The sequence below is a fragment of the Somniosus microcephalus genome, chromosome 12 (assembly GCF_052327205.1).
Source record: "Somniosus microcephalus isolate GS21.2 chromosome 12, FLI_Smic_1.0, whole genome shotgun sequence".
NCBI classification, from domain to species: Eukaryota; Metazoa; Chordata; class Chondrichthyes; order Squaliformes; family Somniosidae; genus Somniosus; species Somniosus microcephalus.
In genome coordinates this window covers 223,064,578-223,091,431 of record NC_140998.1, presented here as the reverse complement: position 1 = coordinate 223,091,431, position 26,854 = coordinate 223,064,578, and the positions used below count along the sequence as shown (strand labels likewise).

Below are 26,854 nucleotides of genomic sequence, written 5' to 3'. Positions count from 1 at the left end.
CTGTATAATTAGTGAGTGACCCTTACCCTGAATAAACTGTGACTCTGTACAGTTACACAGTGAGTGACCCTTACCCTGAATAAACAGTGACTCTGTACAGTTACAGTGAGTGACCCTTACCCTGAATAAACAGTGACTCTGTACAGTTACACAGTGAGTGACCCTTACCCTGAATAAACAGTGACTCTGTGCAGTTACACAGTGAGTGACCCTTACCCTGAATAAACAGTGACTCTGTACAGTTACACAGTGAGTGACCCTTACCCTGAATAAACAGTGACTCTGTACAGTTAGTGAGTGACCCTTACCCTGAATAAACAGTGACTCTGTACAGTTACACAGTGAGTGACCCTTACCTTGAATAAACAGTGACTCTGTACAGTCACAGAGAGTGACTCTTTCCCTGTTAAATTGACACCAGCTCTGTATAGTTAGTGAGTAACGTGTAGCGTTACAAAGTGAGTCTTCCTCCATGACCCGAGTAAATAACCAGTCCAGCTGCCTTTACCTTGGGCACCCCGGTCTTGTATTCCCACACCTGACTCTGTGCGTCTGCTTACAATGGAGGCGCTGAGCCTTGCTAGGACTTAACAACATAAGAAATAGGAGCAGGAGTAGGCCAAGCGGCCCCTCGAGCCTGCTCCGCCATTCAATAAGATCATGGCTGATCTGATCCTAACCTCAAATCTTCTATCACTCTGCATCCACCCGAACCCATGTGATCTCCCGGGAGAGGCGAAAAACCAGATAAAGACCCAATGGCCAATTTGGGAGAAAAAAATCTGGGAAATTCCTCTCCGACCCATCTGGGCGATCGAAATTCTTCCAGGAGATCACTCTGTCCCTATATTTCCTACAGTACTTACCTTCTGTAAAGGCGATCTCCACCCCAGCCAGGAACAGGAATAAAACCATCTCCTGAAATCTAACACAGAATTAGAACACAGTAGGAGCAGAACCAGGCTACACGGCCCCTGGGCCCACTCCACTACCCACAGGGCCATGACCATTCCAAACCTCGACTCATTTCCAATTTCCTGCCCGCTCCCCGTAACCCTTAATTCCCTTTACTTCTAGGAAACTATCTATTTCTGTTTTAAATTTATTTAATGATGTAGCTTCCACAGCTTTCTGGGGCAGCAAATTCCACAAACCTACCACCCTCTGAGTGAAGAAGTTTCTCCTCATCTCAGTTTTGAAAGAGCAGCCCCATATTTTAAGATTATGCCCCCTAGTTCTAGTTTCACCCATCATTGGGAACATCCTCACTGCATCCACCCGATCAAGCCCCTTCACAATCTTATATGTTTCAATAAGATCGCCTCTCATTCTTCTGAACTCCAATGAGTGGAGTCAACATGGATTTACAAAGGGTAAATCGTGTTTGACTAATCTGCTGGAATTTTTTGAGGAAGTAACTGGTAAAATAGATGGGGGAGAGCCAGTGGATGTGGTGTACCTTGACTTCCAGAAAGCCTTCGATAAGGTTCCACACAAAAGATTATCATGCAAAATTAAGGCTCATGGGATTGGGGGCAAAGTATTAACGTGGATAGAGAACTGGCTGGCGGATAGAAAACAGAGAGTTGGAATAAACGGCTCGTTTTCGGAGTGGCAGGCAGTGACCAGCGGGGTGCCGCAAGGATCTGTCCTGGGACCCCAGCTGTTCACAATATATATAAATGATCTGGATCAGGGAATTGGATGCAATATTTCCAAATTCGCTGACGACACTAAACTAGGAGGAGGGGTGGGCTCTGATGAGGATGTCAGGAGGCTACAGTGCGATTTGGACAGGTTGGGGGAATGGGCGGATACGTGGCAGATGCACTATAATGTGGATAAATGCGAGGTTATCCACTTTGGGGGTAAAAACAGGAGGGTGGATTATTATCTAAATGGCAATAGATTGGGAGATGGGGAAGTGCAGAGGGACCTGGGTGTTCTTGTGCACCAGTCACTGAAGGAGAGCATGCAGGTGCAACAGGCGATTAAGAAGGCAAATGGTATGTTGGCCTTCATATCAAGGGGGTTCGAGTATAGGAATAGGGATACCTTACTACAGCTGTACAAGGTGCTGGTGAGACCGCATCTGGAGTATTGTGTACAGTTTTGGTCGCCCCATCTGCGGAAGGATGTTCTTGCCATGGAAAGAGTGCAGCGGCGATTCACCAGGCTGATACCTGGAATGGCGGGAATGACCTACGAGGAGAGATTGAATAGTTTGGGCTTGTACTCACTGGAGTTTAGAAGATTGAGAGGGGATCTCATCGAAACATATAAAATTATGGCAGGCCTGGACAGGCTGAATTCAGAGAGAATGTTTCCAATGGCAGGGGAGCACAGAACCAGGGGCCACAGTCTAAAAATAGCGGGCAAATCATTTAAAACAGAGATGAGGAAGAATTTCTTCACTCAAAGAGTGGCGAGCCTGTGGAATTCCCTGCCACAGAGGGCTGTGAAGGCTAATTCAATAAATATTTTCAAGAGAGAATTGGATATATTTCTGAAGGCTAAGGGGATTAAGGGTTACGGAGAAAAGGCGGGGACGGGGTACTGAACTGGTAAGATCAGCTATGATCTCAGACGAAGATCAGCCATGATCTCATTGAATGGCGGAGCAGGCTCGAAGGGCCGAATGGCCTACTCCTGTTCCTATCTCTATGTTTCTATGTTTACTCAACCTCTCCTCATATGACCACCCCCTCATCCCCGGGATTAACCAAGTGAACCTTCTTTGTACTGACTCGAGAGCAAGTATGTCTTTTCTTAAGTATGGACACCAAAACTGTATGCAGTATTCCAGGTGCAGTCTCACCAATACCTTGTACAACTGCAGCAATACCTCCCTGTTTTTATATTCCATCCCCCTAGCAATAAAAGCCAACATTCCATTGGCCTTCTTGATCACTTGCTGCACCTGCATACTAACTTTTTGAGTTTTGTGTACCAGGACCCCCGGATCCCTTTGTACTACAGTACTTTCCAGTTTCTTGCCATTAAGACAATAAGTTGCTCTATGATTTTTCCTGCCAAAGTGCATAACCTCACACTTTCCAGTATTGTATTCCATCTGCCAAATCTCTGCCCACTTACTTAGCCTGTCTATGTCCCTTTACAGGTTTTTTATGTCCTCCTCACTCACTACTTTCCCTCCCATCTTAGTATCATCTGCAAACTTTGATATGTTACACTCGGTCCCCTCCTCCAAATCGTTAATATAGATTGTAAAGAGTTGGGGACCCAGCACTGACCCCTGCGGAACACCACTAGTTACTGGTTGCCAATCTGAGAACGAACCATTTATCCCAACTCTCTGCTTTCTGTTAGAGAGCCAATCCTCCACCCACGCCAGAATATTACCCCCAATCCCGTGATTTTTTATCTTGAGCAATAATCTGTTGTGTGGCACCTTGTCAAATGCCTTTTGGAAGTCTAAATACACTACGCCCACTGGTTCCCCTTTATCCACCCTGTATGTTACTTCCTCAAAAAACTCCAGCAAATTTGTCAAACATGACTTCCCCTTCATGAAACCATGCTGAGTTTGTCCTATTAAATTATGTTTATCCAAATGTCCCGTTACTGTCTCCTTAATAATGGACTCTAACATTTTACCAACCACAGATGTTAGGCTAACAGGTCTATAGTTTCCAGCCTTCTGCCTACTACCCTTTTTAAATAATGGTGTTACATTAGCAGTTTTCCAATCTGCCGGGACCTTTGCTGAGTCCAGGGAGTTTTGGAAAATTATTACCAATGCATCCACAATCCCTACCGCCACTTCCCTCAAGACCCTAGGATGCAAGCCATCAGGTCCAGGGGATTTATCCGCCTTGAGTCCCATTATTTTACCAAGTACCACTTCCTTAGTGATTTTAATCGTATTTAGTTCCTCCCCCCCTAGAGCCCCCTGTTTGTCCAGTGTTGGGATATTCTTAGTGTCCTCTACTGTAAAGACTGATACAAAATAATTGTTCAGTGTTTTTGCCATCTCCATGTTTCCCACCATTAATTTCCCGGTCTCATCCTCTAAGGGACCAACATTTACTTTAGCCACCCTTTTTCTTTTTATATAACTATAGAAACTTTTACTGTCTGTTTTTATATTTTTTGCTAATTTACTTTCATAATCTATCTTCCCTTTCTTAATCAATCTTTTAGTTATTTTTTGCTGTCTTTTAAAGACTTCCCAATCTTCCATCCTCCCACTAGATTTGGCTACCTTATTTGCCCTTGTTTTTAGTCGGATACTATCCTTAATTACTTTACTTAGCCACGGATGGCTATCTTTTCTTTTACACCCTTTTTTCCTCAGTGGAATATATTTCTTTTGGAAGTTGTAAAAGAACTCCTTAAATGTACACCACTGATCATGTACCGTCTCACCCTTTAATCTATTTTCCCAGTTCACTCTACTCAATTCCGCTCTCATACCTTCATAGTCTCCTTTATTCAAGCTCAGTACGCTTGTTTGAGATCCAACCTTCTCACCCTCTAATTGAATATGGAACTCAACCATGTTATGGTCACTCATTCCAAGGGGATTTTTTACTAGGACATTTTTAATTAATCCTGTCTCATTACACAGGACCAAATCTAAGGTTGCTTGCCCCCTGGTCGGTTCAGTTACATACTGCTCAAGAAACCCATCCCTAATACACTCAATGAACTCATCCTCAAGGCTGCTCTGCCCAATTTGATTTGCCCAGTTAATATGATAATTAAAATCCCCCATAATTATAGCTGTTCCCTTATTACAAGCCTCAACTATTTCCTGATTAATACTCCGTCCAACAGAGTTGCAACTGTTCGGAGGCCTATAGACTACACCCACTAGTGTTTTTTTCCCCTTATTATTCCTTATCTCCACCCAAACTGTTTCACTATCCTGCTCCTTTGACCCAATATCATTTCTCTGTATTATAGTGATTCCTTCCTTTATTAACATAGCCACCCCACCTCCTCTCCCTTCCTGCCTGTCCTTCCTGATTGTTAAATAACCTGGTATGTTTAATTCCCAGTCATGGTCACCCTGCAGCCATGTTTCTGTAATGGCCACAAGATCATACCCATATGTCGTTATTTGTGCCGTTAACTCATTCATTTTGTTACGAATGCTACGTGCATTCAGATAAAGAACTTTCAAATATGTTTTGTAACACTTAGTTCCTGTTTTTTCCCCTTTTAGTACTTTACTTTTTACTCCATACCTTCTGTCCCTTCCTGACACATTCTGTTTTTTAATTCCCCCACTGCTACCTAAATCTATGACCTTCTCTGTTGCCATTTCTATTATTTGCTCTCTAGAAACCTCCCCCCCACTAATTAGTTTAAAGCCCTCTCTACAGCCCTAGTTATATGATTCGCCAGGACTCTAGTCCCAGCACTGGCCAAGTGGAGTCCGTCCCAACAGAACAGCTCCCTCCTGTCCCAGTACTGGTGCCAGTGTCCCAAGAAGCAAAACCCATTTCTCCCACACCAGTCTTTGAGCCACGCATTTAACTCTTTAATTTTATTTATCCTAGCCATATTCGCTCGTGGCTCAGGTAATAACCCAGAGATTATTACCCTTGAGGTTCTGTTTTTTAATTTGACCCCTAGCTGCTCATACTCCTTTAACAGAACCGTCTTCCTTGTCCTACCTACGTCGTTTGTACCAACATGGACCACGACAACTGGATCCTCCCCCTCCCACACCAAGTTTCTTTCCAGCCCAGAAGAGATGTCCTTAACCCTGGCACCGGGCAGGCAACACAGCCTTCGGGACTCCCGCTCTTGACTGCAGAGAACCCTATCTATCCCCCTAATGATACTATCCCCTACCACTAGAACATTTCTTTTTACTCCCTCCATTTGAATGGCCCCCTGTACCACGGTACTGTGGCCAGGTTGCTCATCCTCCCTGCAGTCCCCGCTCCCGCCCTCACAGGGAGTAAGAACCTCGATCCTGCTGGACAAGAGCAAGGGCTGCGTCTCCTTCAACACTACATCCTGGATCCCTGTACCTCCCTCACTCGTAGTCACACCATCCTGTCCCTGACCACGGACTACATCTGCAGTAATTAACTTCATAGGTGTGACCATCTCCTGAAACATAGAGTCCAGGAACTTCTCCCCCTCCCTGATGTGTCGCAGTGTCTGAAGCTTGGTCTCAAGCTCCATAACATGGAACTTGAGTTCCTCTAGCAGCAAACACTTGTCGCAGATGTAATCAGTAAGCAACTTCCCCGAGTTTTTCTGACTGCTCGGTAAAGCAGCAGAGATTGGATTCACGTGCCGAGCTTCTCACAGTCCGATCCACGTATTGTGTCACAAGCATCCAGGTAATCGGGAGCAGCTGTGAAGAGCGAAGTGTTGTGAAATCTGAGCCATTTTAACATTCAAGCTCCTGCCCAGATCTCGTTCTGGGACAGTGCTGGGTCGGGCTCCCCTGGTCCGAGGCTCAGACCTGTTTCCCACCACCTGTGCTTGCCGCAACAGTAGAACGTGTTCCTGTACTCAAACCCTCTCGCTACGAAGGCGAATGGTATGTTGGCCTTCATAGCGAGAGGGTTCGAGTACAGGAACAAGGATGTCTTGTTGCAGTTGTACAGGGCCTTGGTGAGGCCGCACCTTGAGTATTGTGTGCAGTTTTGGTCGCCTTATCTGAGGAAGGATGTTCTTGCCATGGAAGGAGTGCAGCGAAGATTCACCAGACTGATACCTGGGATGGCAGGAATGACGTATGAGGAGAGATTGGGTCGATTGGGCTTATACTCGCTGGAGTTTAGAAGAATGAGAGGGGATCTCATCGAAACTTATAAAATTCTAACAGGACTAGACAGACTAGATGCTGGAAGGATGTTCCTGATGGTTGGGGAGTCCAGAACCAGGGGTCATAGTCTAAGGATAAGGGGTAAGCCATTTAGGACTGAGATGAGGAGGAATTTCTTCACCCAGAGAGTGGCGAACCCGTGGAATTCTCTACCACAGAAGGCAGTGGAGGCCAATTCATTAAATATATTCAAGAAGGAGTTGGATATATTTCTTAAGGCTAAAGGGATCAAGGGATATGGGGAGAAAGCAGGGACAGGGTACTGAATTTGGATGATCAGCCATGATCTCATTGAATGGCAGAGCAGGCTTGAGGGGCCGAATGGCCTACTCCTGCTCCTATCTTCTATGTTTCTATGCAACGAGTCCATGAGCACCTCCCCCAGCCGCACTCTAACAGCTTGCCGTATCTCTGTTTCTTTTAGATCTGACCGTGGCACCGTGGAGGAGAGATAGTAATGGGAATCAGAGCCGGGTACTGACTTACACCATCGCTATCAGCAACCCACTGGGACCAAAAACAGCACCAGGGATTGAAACTCAGGTGTGCGGCACTTGGAGCGAGGTGTGGAGGGGGGTGGCGCGGGTCCGGTGGCTGGGGAGACACCTGACATGCTTTGAAAAGGCACATTCTATGCAGTCACTTCTATTCCGCACTGAGTGTAAGATTGTTTGATGTAGTGTCTATGAACTTTTATATATGGACTTTAGCAAGGCTTTTGATAAGGTTCCATATGGCAGACTGGTCACGAAGTTAAAAGCCCATCGTATCCAGGGCAAAGTGTCAAGTTGGATTCAAAACTGGCTCGGAGACAGGAAGCAGAGGGTAATGGTTGATGGGTGTTTTTGTGACTGGAAGGCCGTTTCCAGTGGGGTTCTGCAGGGCTCAGTACTCGGTCCCTTGCTTTTTGTGGTATATATCAATGATCTAGACTTAAATATAGGGGGTATGATTAAGGAGTTTGCAGATGATACTAAAATCGGCCGTGTGGTTGATACTGAAGAAGGAAGCTGTAGATTGCAGGAAGATATCAATAAATTGGTCAGGTGGGCAGAACAGAGGCAAATGGAATTCAATCCGGAGAAGTGTGAGGTAATGCATTTGGGGAGGGCTAACAAGGAAAGGGAATACACATTAAATGGTAGGACACTGAGTAGTGTAGAGGAACAAAGAGACCTTGGAGTGCATGTCCACAGATCCCTGAAGGTGGCAGGCCAGGTAGATAAGGTGGTTAAGAAGGCATACAGAATGCTTGCCTTTATTAGCCGTGGCATAGAATACAAGAGCAGGGGGGTTATGCTTCAACTGTATAAAACACTAGTTAGGCCTCAGCTAGAGTACTGCGTGCAGTTCTGGTCACCACATTACAGGAAAGATGTGATTGCACTAGAGAGGGTACAGAGGAGATTTACAAGGATGTTCCCGGGAGTTGAGAATCTTAGCTCTGAGGAAAGACTGGATAGGCTGGGTCTGTTTTCCTTGGAACAGAGGAGGCTGAGGGGAGACCTTATTGAGGTGTATAAAATTATGAGGGGCCTAGATAAAGTGGATAAAAAGGACCTATTTCCCTTAGCAGAGGGGTCAAAAACCAGGGGGCACAGATTTAAAGTAATTGGGGGAAGGTTTAGAGGGGATTTGAGATGAAATTTCTTCACCCAGAGGGTTGTGGGGGTCTGGAACTCACTGCCTGAAAGGGTGGTAGAGGCAGGAACCCTAACCACATTTAAAGCGTACTTGGATGTGCACTTGGGATGCTGTAACCTGCAGGGCTACGGACCAAGAGCTGGGAAGTGGGATTAGGCTGGATAGCTCCTTGTTGGCCGGCGCGGACACGATGGGCCGAAATGGCCTCCTTCCGTGCTGTAACTTTCTGTGATTCTATTGTGGCCAGAGGGGCCCTGGGCATCTCACGCGAGGCCCTGGGCATCTCGCGCGGAGCACTGGCTGTCTCAATGGTGCAACATATTACCAGAACCATCCTAATATTGCTGTGCTCTCTCCTCAGACACTGTACAAGAGCAGCCAGAAGAGCGAGTGCTATATTGTGGATTCGGAGGTGATAACGCAGGGGATTCCATACCAGGATTACTTCTACACTGTCAACCGCTATTGCCTCATGTGTGTGGCCAGGAACAAATGCAGACTGAGGTACGACTCGCCCATGTCAGGCAGCAGAGCCTGGGGTTAAATCCCGATCCGAGCCGGGGGTTAAATCCCGATCCGAGCCTGGGGTTAAGAGATCCGAGGTTGTGTTTTGTTCTTACTGGGTTCGAGGGAGTTGGAATTAGGTTGAAATGTTGCCAAGGGGATAGAATGTTGCAGCGCAGAGTCTCAGCATTGAACATGGAGCCTTGGAGCAGAGAAGATTGAGAGGAGATTTGATCGAGGTGTTCAAAATCACGAGGTGTCGGGACAGAGCAGATAGAGAGAAACTGTTCCCATTGGCGCAAGGGTCGAGAACCAGAGGACACAGATTCAAGGTGATTGGTAGAAAAACCAAAGGCGATATGAGGGAAAACGTTTTTACTCAGCGAGTGGTTAGGATCTGGAATGCACTGCCTGAAAGGGTGGTGGAGGCAGATTCAATCGCTGCTTTCAAAAGGGAGTTGGATAAATACCTGAAGTGTGAAAGGGCGGGGGAGTGGGACTAGCTGAAGTGCTCTTGCAGTGAGCCGGCACGGGCTCGACGGGCCGAATGGCCGCCTTCCGTACTGTAACCATTCTATGATTTATTTCCCCATGTGAGACAACTGGTCTCTTCCCACTCTGGTGCTCGCTCTCCCACTTTCATGCCCCCTCCCGCCCCCTCCAAGCTGTCTATCTGTTTTGACTGTAACCACTATCACTAAGAGGTCTGATCGCCTGTTTGTAATTGATTGAATAGAGTCTCCTCGGAGATTCGATACAGGAAGCAGCCCTGGAACCTGGTGAAGGCTTTCATCGAGAGGAACACTGCGAGTGGACTGGCGGAGCACTTTCACCACTTAGGTACGGGCAGCGGGAGGGAGCTGGGGGACGTGCAGTGAGGCAGCGGGAGGGAGCTGGGGGACGTGCAGTGAGGCAGCTGGGGGCTCGGCACTTGAGCCGTCACTCCACGCTCCCATTGTATGTTGTCAGTTTGTTTTTTCCAGGAGAGCTGGACACCAGAGATGGAACAGCGAGTTCCTCATGGAGTGAAGAAGTGGAGCAAACTAATTCGGGATAGTATTGCCAGATTGTCCCTCTGCATTTGGGCGCCTTGCTTTGCCCAGTCATCCTCCTCCCGGGGGAGCGAGTGTTCCCAGCCTCGCTCTCCCGGGCGTTCCTGGCCTCGCTCTCCCGGGCGTTCCTGGCCTCGCTCTCCCGGGCGTTCCCGGCCTCGCTCTCCCGGGCGTTCCCGGCCTCGCTCTCCCGGGCGTTCCCGGCCTCGCTCTCCCGGGCGTTCCCGGCCTCGCTCTCCCGGGCGTTCCCGGCCTCGCTCTCCCGGGCGTTCCCGGCCTCGCTCTCCTGGGGCTGCGAGTGCCGGCCTCGCTCTCCCGGAGCTGCGAGTGTTCCCGGCCTCGCTCTCCCGGAGCTGCGAGTGTTCCCGGCCTCGCTCTCCCGGGGCTGCGAGTGTTCCCGGCCTCGCTCTCCCGGGCGGCCCCGGCCTCGCTCTCCCGGGCGCTCCCTGAACGCTCTCCCGGGTGCTCCTGGCCTTGTTTCTCTTGCCGAGTTCTCTGACGACTTTGTTTCCTCAGAGTTAGAGTTGATGAAGGTGGAGAATTTGCTGAAAACGAATTACTGTCGACAGTCTCTGACGGAGAAGCTCAGTAAATCAGGGACACTGCGGCGCAGGAAGAAAACCCATAGTCGCAAATCAGAGCTGGATGAAATCCTGAACCCTGTAATATCGCCGTCAGACATGGAAACATCTCCCAGAAATAAACGCCTATCAGGTAAAGTATGTACTTCAGTACAGGAGGGGGTGCGAGTGCGCAGGAGGGGGGTGCGGGTGCCCAGGAGGGGGGTGCGAGTGCCCAGGAGGGGGGGTGCGGGTGCCCAGGAGGGGGGGTGCGGGTGCCCAGGAGGGGGGGTGCGGGTGCCCAGGAGGGGGGGTGCGGGTGCCCAGGAGGGGGGGTGCGGGTGCCCAGGAGGGGGGGTGCGGGTGCCCAGGAGGGGGGGTGCGGGTGCCCAGGAGGGGGGGTGCGGGTGCCCAGGAGGGGGGGTGCGGGTGCCCAGGAGGGGGGGTGCGGGTGCCCAGGAGGGGGGGTGCGGGTGCCCAGGAGGGGGGGTGCGGGTGCCCAGGAGGGGGGGTGCGGGTGCCCAGGAGGGGGGGTGCGGGTGCCCAGGAGGGGGGGTGCGGGTGCCCAGGAGGGGGGTGCGGGTGCCCAGGAGGGGGGTGCGGGTGCCCAGGAGGGGGGTGCGGGGGCCCAGGAGGGGGGTGCGGGTGCGCAGGAGGGGGGTGCGGGTGCCCAGGAGGGGGGTGCGAGTGCGCAGGAGGGGGATGCGGGTGCGCAGGAGGGGGGTGCGGGGGCGCAGGAGGGGGGTGCGGGGGCGCAGGAGGGGGGTGCGGGTGCCCAGGAGGGGGGTGCGGGTGCCCAGGAGGGGGGTGCGGGTGCCCAGGAGGGGGGGGTGCGGGGGCGCAGGAGGGGGGGTGCGGGGGCCCAGGAGGGGGGGTGCGGGGGCGCAGGAGGGGGGGTGCGGGTGCCCAGGAGGGGGGGTGCGGGGGCGCAGGAGGGGGGTGCGGGTGCCCAGGAGGGGGGTGCGGGTGCCCAGGAGGGGGGGTGCGGGGGCGCAGGAGGGGGGTGCGGGGTGCGCAGGAGGGGGGTGCGGGTGCCCAGGAGAGGGGTGCGGGTGCCCAGGAGGGGGGTGCGGGGGCCCAGGAGGGGGGTTGCGGGGGCCCAGGAGGGGGGGTGCGGGGGCCCAGGAGGGGGGTGCGGGTGCCCAGGAGGGGGGTGCGGGGGCGCAGGAGGGGGGGTGCGGGTGCGCAGGAGGGGGGTGCGGGTGCGCAGGAGGGGGGTGCGGGGGCCCAGGAGGGGGGTGCGGGGGCCCAGGAGGGGGGTTGCGGGGGCCCAGGAGGGGGGTTGCGGGGGCCCAGGAGGGGGGGTGCGGGGGCCCAGGAGGGGGGGTGCGGGGGCCCAGGAGGGGGGTGCGGGTGCCCAGGAGGGGGGTGCGGGGGCGCAGGAGGGGGGGTGCGGGGGCGCAGGAGGGGGGGTGCGGGGGCGCAGGAGGGGGGGTGCGGGGGCGCAGGAGGGGGGGTGCGGGGGCGCAGGAGGGGGGGTGCGGGGGCGCAGGAGGGGGGGTGCGGGGGCGCAGGAGGGGGGGTGCGGGGGCGCAGGAGGGGGGGTGCGGGGGCGCAGGAGGGGGGGTGCGGGGGCGCAGGAGGTGGGTGCGGGGGCGCAGGAGGGGGCTGCGAGTGCCCAGGGGGGTGCGTGTGAATAAAGTGTGTGTGCACAAAAACTCTTCTCAACATAACAAAGCAGATTACCAGGCGATATGATCAAAGTGGTTATAATGATGAAAAGATGTACAGCGCAGATAGAAGGAGACTGTGTCCAGTGATTGAAGACCTAGAATGAGGGGCCAGAGATACACGATTAAATGTGAGAGATTTAGAACAGAGGGCAAGAGAGACTCCTTCACACACAGTTGTGAGGCTGTGGGAGTCACTCCCAGGGTCAGTGGATCAGCAGAAACTGTCAACATTCAGGATTAGAACAGAGAGGTGGAGGAAGGGGTTGAAAGAATTTGCAAACAGGGCGGGGGGGTATGTTTGGAACTATTTGTTCACACGGGGAGTAAGTGCCAAGATGGACTGGTTGGGCCGTATGGCCTGTTTCTGTGAGGGGACGTCTAGGTGTCCCTGTGCACAGCTGGACAAAAGCACAGGGACCATGTGCACTAATTGTAGGGAAACATGAGCATATGTATTCACAGCTCAGGTGTGTGTGCATGGGGGCAGTATGTGTGTGTGCACGAGGGCAGTGTGTGTGTGTGTGTGTGTGTGTGTGTGTGTGCACGAGGGCAGTGTGTGTGTGCACGAGGGCAGTGTGTGTGTGTGTGTGCACGAGGGCAGTATGTGTGTGTGTGTGTGTGTGTGCACGAGGGCAGTGTGTGTGTGTGTGTGTGTGTGTGTGTGCACGAGGGCAGTATGTGTGTGTGTGCACGAGGGCAGTGTGTGTGTGTGTGTGCACGGGGGCAGTATGTGTGTGTGCACGGGGGCAGTATGTGTGTGTGCACGAGGGCAGTGTGTGTGTGCACGAGGGCAGTATGTGTGTGTGTGCACGAGGGCAGTGTGTGTGTGTGTGTGTGCACGGGGGCAGTGTGTGTGTGTGCACGAGGGCAGTGTGTGTGTGTGCACGAGGGCAGTGTGTGTGTGCACGAGGGCAGTGTGTGTGTGTGTGTGCGTGCACGAGGGCAGCATGTGTGTGCGTGCACGAGGGCAGCATGTGTGTGCGTGCACGAGGGCAGCATGTGTGTGCGTGCACGAGGGCAGCGTGTGTGCGTGCACGAGGGCAGTGTGTGTGCGTGCACGAGGGCAGTGTGTGTGCGTGCACGAGGGCAGTGTGTGTGCGTGCACGAGGGCAGTGTGTGTGCGTGCACGAGGGCAGTGTGTGTGCGTGCACGAGGGCAGTGTGTGTGCGTGCACGAGGGCAGTGTGTGTGCGTGCACGAGGGCAGTGTGTGTGCGTGCACGAGGGCAGTGTGTGCGTGCACGAGGGCAGTGTGTGCGTGCACGAGGGCAGTGTGTGCGTGCACGAGGGCAGTGTGTGCGTGCACGAGGGCAGTGTGTGTGCGTGCACGAGGGCAGTGTGTGCGTGCACGAGGGCAGTGTGTGTGCGTGCACGAGGGCAGTGTGTGCGTGCACGAAGGCAGTGTGTGTGCGTGCACGAGGGCAGTGTGTGTGCGTGCACGAGGGCAGTGTGTGTGCGTGCACGAGGGCAGTGTGTGTGCGTGCACGAGGGCAGTGTGTGCACGAGGGCAGTGTGTGCACGAGGGCAGTGAGTGTGTGTGCACGAGGGCAGTGTGTGTGTGTGCACGAGGGGCAGTGTGAGTGTGTGTACGAGGGCAGTGTATGTGTGCACGAGGGCAGTGTGTGTGTGTGCACAAGGGCAGTGTGTGTGTGTGTGCACGAGGGCAGTGTGTGTGTGCACGAGGGCAGTATGGGTGTGTGTGTGCACGAGGGCAGTATGGGTGTGTGTGTGCACGAGGGCAGTGAGTGTGTGTGTGCACGAGGGCAGTGTGTGTGTGTGCACGAGGGCAGTGTGTGTGTGCACGAGGGCAGTATGGGTGTGTGTGTGCACGAGGGCAGTGTGTGTGTGCGCGTGCACGAGGGCAGTGTGTGTGTGCGCGTGCACGAGGGCAGTGTGTGTGTGCGTGCACGAGGGCAGTGTGTGTGCGTGCACGAGGGCAGTGTGGGTGTGTGTGCACGAGGGCAGTATGGGTGTGTGTGTGCACGAGGGCAGTGTGTGTGCGTGCACGAGGGCAGTGTGTGTGTGCACGAGGGCAGTGTGTGTGTGTGCACGAGGGCAGTGTGTGTGTGTGCACGAGGGCAGTGTGTGTGTGTGTGCACGAGGGCAGTGTGTGTGTGTGCACGAGGGCAGTGTGAGTGTGTGTGTGTGTGCACGAGGGCAGTGTATGTGTGCATGAGGGCAGTGTGTGTGTGTGTGCACGAGGGCTGTGTGTGTGTGTGTGTGTGTGTGTGTGTGTGTGTACGAGGGCAGTATGGGTGTGTGTGTGTGCACGGGGCAGTGTGTGTGTGTGTGTGTGTGCACGAGGGCAGTATGGGTGTGTGTGTGCACGAGGGCAGTATGGGTGTGTGTGTGCACGAGGGCAGTATGGGTGTGTGTGTGCACGAGGGCAGTGAGTGTGTGTGTGCACGAGGGCAGTGTGTGTGTGCACGAGGGCAGTGTGTGTGTGCACGAGGGCAATGTGTGTGTGTGTGTGTGTGTGTGCACGAGTGCAGTCTGTGTGCACGAGGGCAGTGTGTGTGTGTGCACGAGGGCAGTGTGTGTGTGTGCACGAGGGCAGTGTGTGTGTGTGTGTACGAGGGCAGTATGGGTGTGTGTGTGTGTGTGCACGAGGGCAGTATGGGTGTGTGTGTGCACGAGGGCAGTATGGGTGTGTGTGTGCACGAGGGCAGTGAGTGTGTGTGCACGAGGGCAGTGTGTGTGTGCACGAGGGCAGTGTGTGTGTGTGTGTGTGCACGAGTGCAGTCTGTGTGCACGAGGGCAGTGTGTGTGTGTGCACGAGGGCAGTGTGTGTGTGTGTGCACGAGGGCAGTGCATGTGTGTGTGTGCGCACGAGGGCAATGTGTGTGTGTGCGCACGAGGGCAGTGTGTGTGTGCGCACGAGGGCAGTGTGTGTGTGCGCACGAGGGCAGTGTGTGTGTGCGCACGAGGGCAGTGTGTGTGTGCGCACGAGGGCAGTGTGTGTGTGCGCACGAGGGCAGTGTGTGTGTGCGCACGAGGGCAGTGTGTGTGTGCGCACGAGGGCAGTGTGTGTGTGCGCACGAGGGCAGTGTGTGTGTGCGCACGAGGGCAGTGTGTGTGTGCGCACGAGGGCAGTGTGTGTGTGCGCACGAGGGCAGTGTGTGTGTGCGCACGAGGGCAGTGTGTGTGTGCGCACGAGGGCAGTGTGTGTGTGCGCACGAGGGCAGTGTGTGTGTGCGCACGAGGGCAGTGTGTGTGTGCGCACGAGGGCAGTGTGTGTGTGCGCACGAGGGCAGTGTGTGTGTGCGCACGAGGGCAGTGTGTGTGTGTGTGTGTGTGTGTGTGTGTGCACAAGTGCAGTCTGTGTGCACGAGGGCAGTGTGTGTGTGTGCACGAGGGCAGTATGGGTGTGTGTGTGTGCACGGGGCAGTGTGTGTGTGTGTGTGTGTGTGCACGAGGGCAGTATGGGTGTGTGTGTGCACGAGGGCAGTATGGGTGTGTGTGCACGAGGGCAGTATGGGTGTGTGTGTGCACGAGGGCAGTGAGTGTGTGTGTGCACGAGGGCAGTGTGTGTGTGTGTGTGCACGAGTGCAGTCTGTGTGCACGAGGGCAGTGTGTGTGTGTGCACGAGGGCTGTGTGTGTGTGTGCACGAGGGCAGTGCATGTGTGTGTGTGCGCACGAGGGCAGTGTGTGTGTGCGCACGAGGGCAGTGTGTGTGTGCGCACGAGGGCAGTGTGTGTGTGCGCACGAGGGCAGTGTGTGTGTGCGCACGAGGGCAGTGTGTGTGTGCGCACGAGGGCAGTGTGTGTGTGCGCACGAGGGCAGTGTGTGTGTGCGCACGAGGGCAGTGTGTGTGTGCGCGCACGAGGGCAGTGTGTGTGTGCGCACGAGGGCAGTGTGTGTGTGCGCACGAGGGCAGTGTGTGTGTGCGCACGAGGGCAGTGTGTGTGTGCGCACGAGGGCAGTGTGTGTGCGCACGAGGGCAGTGTGTGTGTGCGCACGAGGGCAGTGTGTGTGTGCGCACGAGGGCAGTGTGTGTGCGCACGAGGGCAGTGTGTGTGTGCGCACGAGGGCAGTGTGTGTGTGCGCACGAGGGCAGTGTGTGTGCGCACGAGGGCAGTGTGTGTGTGCGCACGAGGGCAGTGTGTGTGTGCGCACGAGGGCAATGTGTGTGTGCGCACGAGGGCAGTGTGTGTGTGCGCACGAGGGCAGTGTGTGTGTGCGCACGAGGGCAGTGTGTGTGTGCGCACGAGGGCAGTGTGTGTGTGCATGAGTGCAGTGTTTGAGTGTGTGCGCGAGTGCAGTGTGTGTGTGCGCGAGGGCAGTGTGTGTGTGTGTGTGCACGAGGGCAGTGTGTGTGTGTGCACGAGGGCAGTATGGGTGTGTGTGTGTGCACGAGGGCAGCATGTGTGTGTGTGCACGAGGGCAGTGTGTGTGTGTGCACGAGGGCTGTGTGTGTGTGTGCACGAGGGCAGTGTGTGTGTGTGTGTGTGTGTGTGCACGAGGGCAGTATGGGTGTGTGTGCACGAGGGCAGTGTGTGTGTGCACGAGGGCTGTGTGTGCACGAGGGCAGTGACTGTGCACGAGGGCAGTGACTGTGCACGAGGGCAGTGAGTTTGTGCACGAGGGCAGTGAGTTTGTGCACGAGGGCAGTGAGTTTGTGCACGAGGGCAGTGTGTGTGTGTGTGTGCACGAGGGCAGTGTGTGTGTGTGTGTGTGTGCGCACGAGGGCTGTGTGTGTGTGCACGAGGGCAGTGTGTGTGCACGAGGGCAGTGAGTGTGTGTGCACGAGGGCAGTGAGTTTGTGTGCACGAGGGCAGTGAGTGTGTGTGTGTGCAAGAGGGCAGTGTGTGTGTGTGCACGAGGACAGTGTGAGTGTGTGTGTGTACACGAGGGCAGTGTGTGTGCACGAGGGCAGTGTGTGTGCACGAGGGCAGAGTGTGTGTGCACGAGGGCAGTGTGTGCACGAGGGCAGTGTGTGTGCACGAGGGCTGTGTGTGCACGAGGGCAGTGTGTGTGCACGAGGGCAGTGTGTGTGTGTGCACGAGGGCAGTGTGTGTGTGCACGAGGGCAGTGTGCGTGTGTGCACGAGGGCAGTGTGCGTGTGTGCACGAGGGCAGTATTTGAGTGTGCACGAGTGCAGTGTGTGTGTGCACGAGGGCAGTATTTGAGTGTGTGCACGAGGGCAGTGTGTGTGTGCACGAGGGCAGCGTGTGTGTGCGTGCACGAGGGCAGCGTGTGTGCGTGCGCGAGGGCAGCGTGTGTGTGCGTGCGCGAGGGCAGCGTGTGCGTGCGCGAGGGCAGCGTGTGTGCGTGCGCGAGGGCAGCGTGCGTGCGCGAGGGCAGTGTGTGTGGGTGTGCGAGGGCAGTGTGTGTGGGTGTGCGAGGGCTGTGTGCGTGCGCGAGGGCTGTGTGCGTGCGCGAGGGCAGTGCGTGCGCGAGGGCAGTGTGCGTGCGCGAGGGCAGTGTGCGTGCGCGAGGGCAGTGTGCGTGCGCGAGGGCAGTGTGTGCGTGCGCGAGGGCAGTGTGTGCGTGCGCGAGGGCAGTGTGTGCGTGCACGAGGGCAGTGTGTGTGCACGAGGGCAGTGTGCGCGCGCGCACGAGGGCAGTGTGCGTGTGTGCACGAGGGCAGTGTGTGTGTGTGTGCACGAAGGCAGTGTGTGTGTGTGTGTGTGTGCGCACGAGGGCAGTGTATGTGCGTGCACGAGGGCAGTGTGTGTGCGTGCACGAGGGCAGTGTGTGTGTGTGCGTGCGCGAGGGCAGCGTGTGCATGCGCGAGGGCAGAGCGCGGGCAGCGCGCGTGGGCAGTATGTGTGTGTGTGCACGAGTGCTGGGCGGGTGTGTGTGCGTGCCTGGGCACGAGTAGGGGAGAGGCTGTATTTGTGCTCCTGGGGATCAGAAGAACATAAGAACTAGGAGCAGGAATAGGCCACTTGGCCCCTCGAGCCTGCTCCGCCATTCAATAAGATCATGGCTGAGCTAGGGCTCAAAGCCACTTCCCAGCCCGCTCCCCATGTGGGAGTGGGTGATTTGTTATTTGGGGGGGCACTGGGCAAGGCCAAAGAGCACTGACTGATTTGTACATTTTGTGTGTCGCAGGTTCCCTACAGTCCAAGTACAGAGAACAAGTAAGAGGAGGCGCTGTGGACCGCAGTGTCTCCAACTTGCTGCTGATCATCAGCTTCATGTAAGAGCGAGGCCATGAAGTAATCATTAGGTTACAGACAACGCACTCTGGTATCCTGCTCTGTAACTTCTCCTGGGCTCTCGTGTTGTGGTTTACTCAGCAAGTGTGCGATGGGTTTTTCATCGAGACCTACAGTGTCAGTTGAATTTTTCTTTTTATTCATTCATGGGACGTGGGCGTCGCTGGCAAGGCCGGCATTTATTGCCCATTCCTAGCTGCCCTTGCGAAGGTGGTGGTGAGCCGCCTTCTTGAACCGCTGCAGTCCGTGTGGTGAAGGTGCTCCCACAGTGCTGTTAGGGAGGGAGGTCCAGGATTTTGACCCAGCGACGATGAAGGAACGGCCGATATATTTCTAAGTCGGGATGGTGTGTGACTTGGAGGGGAACTTGGAGGTGGTGGTGTTCCCATGCGCCTGCTGCCCTTGTCCTTCTAGGTGGAAGAGGTCACGGGTTTGGGAGGTGCTGCCGAAGAAGCCTTGGCGAGTTGCTGCAGAGCATCTTGTAGATGGTCCACACTGCAGCCACGGTGTGCCGGTGGTGGAGGGAGTGAATGTTTAAGGTGGTGCATGGGGTGCCGATCAGTTACTGGCTGACAGTCTTAAAAGACCGTGAGTGATGTTTCAATATTTGGACCTGTTGGAAGCTTAAACAAACCGTATTTTCTCAGCAGTGTATATTCCCCGGGCAGTGTCACTACTCGGTGTCAAGCACAGATATTCCATGTATTCTCTCCTCTCCCTCCCTCCCTCCCTACGTCCCTCCCTCCATCCCTCTCTCTCCCTCTCTCTCTGTCTCTCTCCCTCTATCTCCGTCCCTCCCCCCATCCGTCCCTCCCCTCTCCCCCTCCCCTCTCCCCCCCCCTCTCCCCCTCCCCTCCCCTCCCCTCTCCCCCTCCCCTCTCCCCCTCCCCTCTCCCCCTCCCCTCTCCCTCTCCCCCTCCCCTCTCCCTCTCCCCCTCCCCTCTCCCCCTCCCCCTCCCCTCTCCCCCTCCCACCCCCTCCCTCGCCCCCTCCCCCTCCCCCCGCCTCTCCCTCTCCCCGCCTCTCCCTCTCCCCCTCCCCCTCCCCTCTCCCCCTCCCCTCTCCCCCTCCCCTCTCCCCTCCCCCTCCCACCCCCTCCCCCTCACTCCCCCTCCCTCGCCCCCTCCCCCTCCCCCCGCCTCTCCCTCTCCCCGCCTCTCCCTCTCCCCCTCCCTCTGTCTCGAGATTCATGCTCTGCCACTTGACGAGTTTTTGCCCCCTCAATAATTTATCTCGTTTCTTTGCATTCTGCCTCTCTCCAGGATTATTCTGAGGTAAAGTATTATCCACACACAGAACTAGACGCCTGATCTGCAAATGAATCTCGCTTCTGCCCTTTCTTTGTTAATGTTTTCCTGCTGTCGTTTGTTCTCTGTCTCACTCCGTCTCTTTCTCTCTCCCCATCTCCTCCTCTCCTTCTCCTCTCCTCATTCTCACTCACTGACTCTCAATCTCTCTCGCACTCTCTCTCGCTCTGTGTCTCTCGCGCTCTCTCTCACTCTGTGTCCCTCACACTTGCTCTCGCACACTCGCTCATTCTCTGTCTCCCACACTCTCGTGCACTCTCTCTCATTTGCACATTGTGCACTCTCTCTCGTGCACATACTCTTTCGCACTCTCGTTCGCACACTCTCCCCCTTGCGCACGCCCTCTCCCCCTCCCCCGCGCACGCCCTCACACTCGCTCTCACACTGTCTCTCTCTCTCTCTCTCTCTCTCTCTACAGCCTCGTGGTGCTGATTGTTCTAAACGTGATGCTGTTTTACAAGTTGTGGGCTTTAGAACAAGCTGCTCAAACACTGGAAGCCTGGCGTGTCCACGCACTGTCAGACGGGTGAGTAAGGCGAGGCGCTGGTCGGCGAGGCGCTGGTCGGCGAGGCGTTAGTCGGCGAGGCGCTGGTCGGCGAGGCGTTAGTCGGCGAGGCGCTGGTTGGTGAGGCGCTGGTCGGTGAGGTGAGTACGGCGAGGCGCTGGTCACAGGCGTGGGTCGGTGAGATGAGTACGGCGAGGCGCTGGGCGGCGAGGTGAGTACGGCGAGGCGCTGGTCGACGAGGTGAGTACGGCGAGGCGCTGGTCACAGGCGTGGGTCGGTGAGATGAGTACGGCGAGGCGCTGGGCGGCGAGGTGAGTACGGCGAGGCGCTGGTCACAGGCGTGGGTCGGTGAGATGAGTACGGCGAGGCGCTGGGCGGCGAGGTGCTGGGTTGTGGGTGTGGCGGGACATATTGAGAGAGTGGTTAGCAAAGCATATGGGATCTTGGGTTTTATAAATAGAGGTATTGAGTACAAAAGTAGAGAAGTTACGCTGAACCTTTATAAAGCGCTGGTTAGGCCACAACTGGAGTATTGAATCCAGTTCTGGTCACCACACTTTAGGAAGGATGTGAGGGCCCTTGAAAGGGTGCAGAGGAGATTTACCAGAATGGTTCCGGGGATTGGGGGATCTTAGCTACAAGGACAGGTTGGAGAAGCTGGATTTGTTTCCATTAGAGCAAAGGAGGTTGAGGGGTGATTTGATCGAGGTGTACAAGATTATGACGGGTTTGGACAGGCTAGACGGGGAAAGGCTGTTCCCAGTAGTTGATGGTACAAGGACTAGGGGTCACAGATTTAAGGTTTTGGGCAAGAGATACATGGGGGTGGGTGGGTGGTGTGAGGAAAAACTTTTTTACGCAGCGAGTGGTGAGGACCTGGAACGAGCTGCCGACGGAAGTGGTGGAAGCGGAGACACTCGATGTTTTCAAGGGGAGACTGGATAGGCACTTGAGGGAAATAAACTTGCAGGGCTCCGGGGATAGAGCGGGGGAATGGGACTGACTGGATTGCTCTACAGAGAGCCGGCACGGACTCGATGGGCCGAATGGCCTCCTTCTGTGCGGCTATGACTCTATGACTCTATTGCACTCGTGTGCTGGGTGACGTAAGAAAACTACTAGGCACTCGGTCTAAGCGTTAAACAAAGCTTTAATCAACTGTTTTACAACATGTTGGTCTAGTTGTGTCCTTCACTAGTTCCTGTTAAGAATGTCCTGCGCAAGCTGGGCCCATGCCCGAGTATTTATACTCTCCCTGGACAGTGCCACCCGTAGGCTGTTCAGTATTATTTCATACGTCTTTCTTTCATGAATGACCGATTCATGTCATTGGGTGTGGGTCATCTCTCTGAAGACTGACTTGTGAACTTGTTTTTATTCTTGTTCTGTTAGAAAGATCCCTCAGACAGCTGTGGAATGGGCTCATATTCTGCAGCTGCAGACGAACCTCCACAATGCAGAATTGCAGAAGTGGAAGCACATCCTCAAGGCTTGCGTTGAGCTCCTGGATGAGGTGAGGAGAAGTTGGGATCAATTACTTATCTTGCACCATGTGATACTCAATAGTACATTATTGTCGCTACAGAGTCTGCCTATTGCACCCTCCGCCTTCACACTGTGTATGGATCGGATTCGGATATCACGTTGGTGTTTTGGCTTTTGGTATCACGTTGTGGAGCTACGTGATCGTGGGATCATAGAATAATACAACACAGAAGGAGGCCATTCGGCCCATCGAGTCTGTGCCGGCTCTCTGTAGAGCAATAAGAACATAAGAAATAGAAGCAGGATTAGGCCATGCGGCCCCTCGGGCCTGCTCCGCCATTCAATAGGATCATGGCTGATCCGAATCTAGACTCACGTCCACTTCCCTGCCCGCTCCCCGTAATCCCTAATTCCCTTATCTGCTAGGACAATGTCTATCTCCATTTTAAATTTATTTAATGTCGCAGCTTCCACAGCTCTCTGAGGTAGCAAATTCCATAGATTTACTACCCTCTGAGTGAAGAAGTTTCTCCTCATCTCAGTTTTGAAAGGGCAGCCCCTTATTCTTAGATTATGCCCCCTAGTTCTAGTCTCACCCATCAGTGGAAACATCCTCCCCGCATCCACCCGATCAAGCCCCCTCACAATCTTATGTGTTTCGATAAGATCACCTCTCATTCTTCTGAACTCCAATGAGTAGAGTCCCAACCTACTCAACCTTTCCTCATACGTCAACCCCCTCATCTCTGAAATCAACCAAGTGAACCTTCTCTGAACCGTCTCGAGAGCAAGTATATCTTTTCTTAAATATGGAATCCAGTCAGTCCCACTCCCCCGCTCTTTCCCCGTATCCTTGCAAACACGGTGGCATAGTGGTTAGCACTGTTGCCTCACAGCGCCAGGGACCCGGGTTCGAATCCGGCCTCGGGCGACTGTCTGTGTGGAGTTTGCACATTCTCCCCGTGTTTGCGTGGGTTTCCTCCGGGTGCTCCGGTTTCCTCCCACAGTCCAAAGATGTGCGGGTTAGGTTGATTGGCCATGATAAAAATTGGCCCTTAGTGTTAGGGGGGATTAAATATGTGGGGTTATGGGGTTACAGGGATAGAGCTTGGGTGGGATGGCTGTCAGTGTAGGGACCGGGTGCTAGGGTTTGGATGATCAGCCATGATCTCGTTGAATGGCGGAGCAGGCTCGAAGGGCCGAATGGCCTACTCCTATCTTCTATGTTTCTATGTTTTCTCCTTCAAGCATTTATACAATTCCCTTTTGAAGGCTATTATTGAATCTGCTTGGCCGCGCGTTCCAAATCCTAACCACTCGCTGCGTAAAAAAGTTTTTTCTGATGTCCCCTCTGGTTCTTTTGCCAATCACCTTAAACCTGTGTCCTCTGGTTATCAACTCTTCAGCCATTGGAAGCAGTTTCTCTCTCTTTACTCTATCTAAAACCTTCATGATTTAAAAAAACCTCTATGAAATATCCTCTTAACCTTCGCTGCGTTGAATTTTATTTGCCACGTGTCCGCCCATTCCACCAGCCTGTCTATATAAGAACATAAGAAATAGGAGCAGGAGTAGGCCAATCGGCCCCTCGAGCCTGCTCCGCCATTCAATAAGATCATGGCTGATCTGATCCTAACCGCCAATCCACTATCACAGAACCATCTCCTGAATCTAACAGAATTAGACACACGAAATAGGAGCAGGATCAGGCTACACGGCCCCTGGGCCCGCTCCGCTACCCACAGGGCCATGACCGATCCGAACCTAGACTCATGTCCAAATTCCTGCCCGCTCCCCGTAACCCTTAATTCCCTTTACTTCTAGGAAACTGTCTATTTCTGTTTTAAATTTATGTAATGATGTAGCTTCTACAGCTTTTTGGGGCAGCATATTCCATGGACCTACCACCCTCTGAGTGAAGTAGGTCCTCCTCATCGCAGTTTTGAAAGAGCAGCCCCTTATTCTAAGACTATGCCCCCTAGTTCTAGTTTCACCCATCATCGGGAACATCTTCCCCGCATCCACCCGATCCAACCCCTTCACAATCTTATATGTTTCAATAAGATCGCCTCTCATTCTTCTGAACTCCAATGAGTAGAGTCCCAATCTACTCAACCTCTCCTCATATGTCCATCCCCTCATCCCCGGGATTAACCGAGTCAACCTTCTTTGTACTGACTCGAGAGCAAGTATGTCCTTTCTTAAGTATGGACACCAAAACTGTACGCAGTATTCCAGGTGCGGTCTCACCAATACCTTGTACAACTGAAGCAATACCTCCCTATTTTTATATTCTATCCCCCTAGCAATGAAAGCCAACATTCCATTGGCCTTCTTAATCACTTGCTGCACCTGCATACTAACCTTTTGAGTTTCGTGCACCAGGACCCCCGGATCCCTTTGTACTTCAGTACTTTCCAGTTTCTTGCCATTAAGATAATAACTTGCTCTACGATTTTTCCTGCCAAAGTGCATAACCTCACACTTTCCAGTATTGTAATCCATCTGCCAAATCTCTGCCCACTCACTTAGCCTGTCGATGTCCCCTTGCAGGTTTTTTATGTCCTCCTCACTCACTACTTTCCCTCCCATCTTAGTATCATCTGCAAACTTTGATATGTTACACTCGGTCCCCTCCTACAAATCGTTAATATAGATTGTAAAGAGTTGGGGACCCAGCACTGACCCCTGCGGAACACCACTAGTTACTGATTGCCAGTCTGAGAATGAACCATTTATCCCAACTCTCTGCCTTCTGTTAGATAGCCAATCCTCTATCCATGCCAGAATATTACCCCCAATCCCGTGATTTTTGATCTTAAGCAATAATCTTTTGTGTGGCACCTTGTCAAATGCCTTTTGGAAGTCTAAATACACTACGTCCACTGGTTCCCCTTTATCCACCCTATACGTTACTTCCTCAAAGAACTCCAGCAAATTTGTCAAACATGACTTCCCCTTCATAAAACCATGCTGACTTTGTCTTATTAAATTATGATTATCCAAATGTCCTGTTACTGTCTCCTTAATAATGGACTCCAAAATTTTACCTACCACAGATGTTAGGCTAACCGGTCTATAGTTTCCAGCCTTCTGCCTACTGCCCTTTTTAAATAAGGGCAGTAGACAGGCAATATCCTCTTGAAGTCTATTACTATCTTCCTCACTGTTTACTACACTTCCAAGTTTCGTGTCATCTGCCTTAAATTTGAAATTATGCCCTGTATCCCCACGTCCAAGTCATTAATGGCCCTGAAATTAGGATCGGGTGCTTGCCGCGTGTGCAGGCCCCCGATCTGCACTCACCCTGCGCGCAGACATCTGAAGCCCGGGCCTGCTTGCATTTCCTGTCACAGGCCCGGTTCAGCTGTCGGCGCGATGTGCTAACCTGATCCAGCGGTGTAGTTAGTGCGATGTGCCGGCTGGGATCAGGTGAGCACTGTGCAGCCAATCAGGGGAGGGGAAACTCATTCATGAGTTTGACAGTAAGAGCTGTCAAACTCATGAAAAGTATGGGCTGCCAAAACACTACTTTAACTTTAAATAAAATTTTAAAAAACATCCCACTGATTATAATAACTATAAATAAGTTTTTTTTAATGTTTTAAACAATTAATCAATTTTTTGAAAAAAATAAAAAAAATTTAAATAGGGTCTAAAACTAAACTTACCATCCTGTAAATTCTTTAAAAATAACAAACCTGTGCAAAAAAAAATTCTACATTGTACTAAAAGCCCACTTACCTGAAAAACTAAATACTTGCGTGTTGTTTTTCCACACGTAAAGACCGGAGGCCTTTACACGCGCGCAACTCTGGGGGGGAAAAAAAAGGAGTTTTACTGCGCACGCGCTGCCTGTGCAGTCGCGCGCGTTCTGCCTCTGAACCCCTTCATTCAGAGGACAGGAAATGCCGGTTTTCCCCGCATGCGCTGTGCATGCTGAAAACCGGCATTTCCTCCGGCCAGACGCGTGAGTACCCCGACCGTACTCGCGCGTTTGGAACGGAATTACTGGGCCAATATATATCAAAATCAGCAGTGTTCCTAGTACTGATCCTTGGGGAACGCCATTGCATACCTCCCTCCAGTCCGAAAAACAGCCAGTCGTCACAACACTCTTTTCTGTCCCTTGACCAATGCTGCTAATGTAACAGATTCTGTTGGTTAGATGTGTGATCTTACACGGTATGTACAGCACAGAAACGGGCCATTCGACCCAAGAGGTCCGTGCCGGAGTTCATGTTCCACACGAGCGCCTCTGCGCACTGAGGCCTGTTCCTGCTGTCGTTTGCGATTCCTGATTGCATTTGTTGTGTTGCAGATGAAGTTTTCGTTGGGGAGATTGCACAGAGGCATTGCGTTGGTGGATCTGCCCGCAGAATCTGAACAAAGTACTGAAGACCCTTTTTGACCTGGGAGTAACACTGAAGCACAGTGCAGTGATTTATCGCAATTCACCCGCGCTGCGGAACAGTGACAACCGATATCGCACCGCAGAATCACGGCAGGAGGCAGCTTCCTGAAGCACTTTCCCAGTGCTATCCTTCTCATTCCAGACTCCAACTTCCTAGGAACGCTAATTAAAGGGGAACAATAAATCACAATTGGTCAGATTCTGGCCTTACCAAACCTTGACAATTGGCAAATGTGCAGATGTTTGTTGTCACCGTGATCACTTGCTGCTGGATGTCCTCGGAGCATTCTCGACAGCAAAACAGTTCGACGTGTTTGGTATCACTGCACCCAATTCCCACCCCCAGGGGAGGAGAGAGAGACTGGGGGGTGGGGGAGAGAGAGACTGGGGGGGGAGAGAGAGACTGGGGGTGGGGGAGAGAGAGACTGGGGGTGGGGGAGAGAGACTGGGGGTGGGGGAGAGAGACTGGGGGTGGGGGAGAGAGAGACGGGGTGGGGGAGAGAGAGACGGGGTGGGGGAGAGAGAGACGGGGTGGGGGAGAGAGAGACGGGGTGGGGGAGAGAGAGACTGGGGGGGGGAGAGAGAGACTGGGGGGGGAGAGAGAGACTGGGGGAGAGAGAGAGACTGGGGGTGGGGGAGAGAGACGGGGTGGGGGAGAGAGACTGGGGGTGGGGGAGAGAGACGGGGTGGGGGAGAGAGAGACTGGGGGGGAGAGAGAGACTGGGGGTGG

The 26,854-nt window shown here is 53.7% G+C and overlaps 1 protein-coding gene across 1 annotated transcript; it reads left to right on the top strand.

Annotated features, from left to right (window-relative positions):
- The first annotated feature begins 472 nt into the window (after positions 1-472).
- LOC147110178 (protein Aster-B-like) lies at positions 473-26,525 on the top strand. Its single transcript, XM_086002485.1, has 9 exons — positions 473-481; positions 7,217-7,360; positions 8,823-8,965; positions 9,702-9,805; positions 10,534-10,731; positions 18,307-18,394; positions 20,139-20,246; positions 21,618-21,738; positions 26,032-26,525. The coding sequence occupies exons 1-9, from the start codon at positions 473-475 to the stop codon at positions 26,119-26,121; spliced, it is 1,005 nt and encodes a 334-aa protein (XP_085858611.1). The 3' UTR covers positions 26,122-26,525.
- Positions 26,526-26,854: the final 329 nt, after the last annotated feature.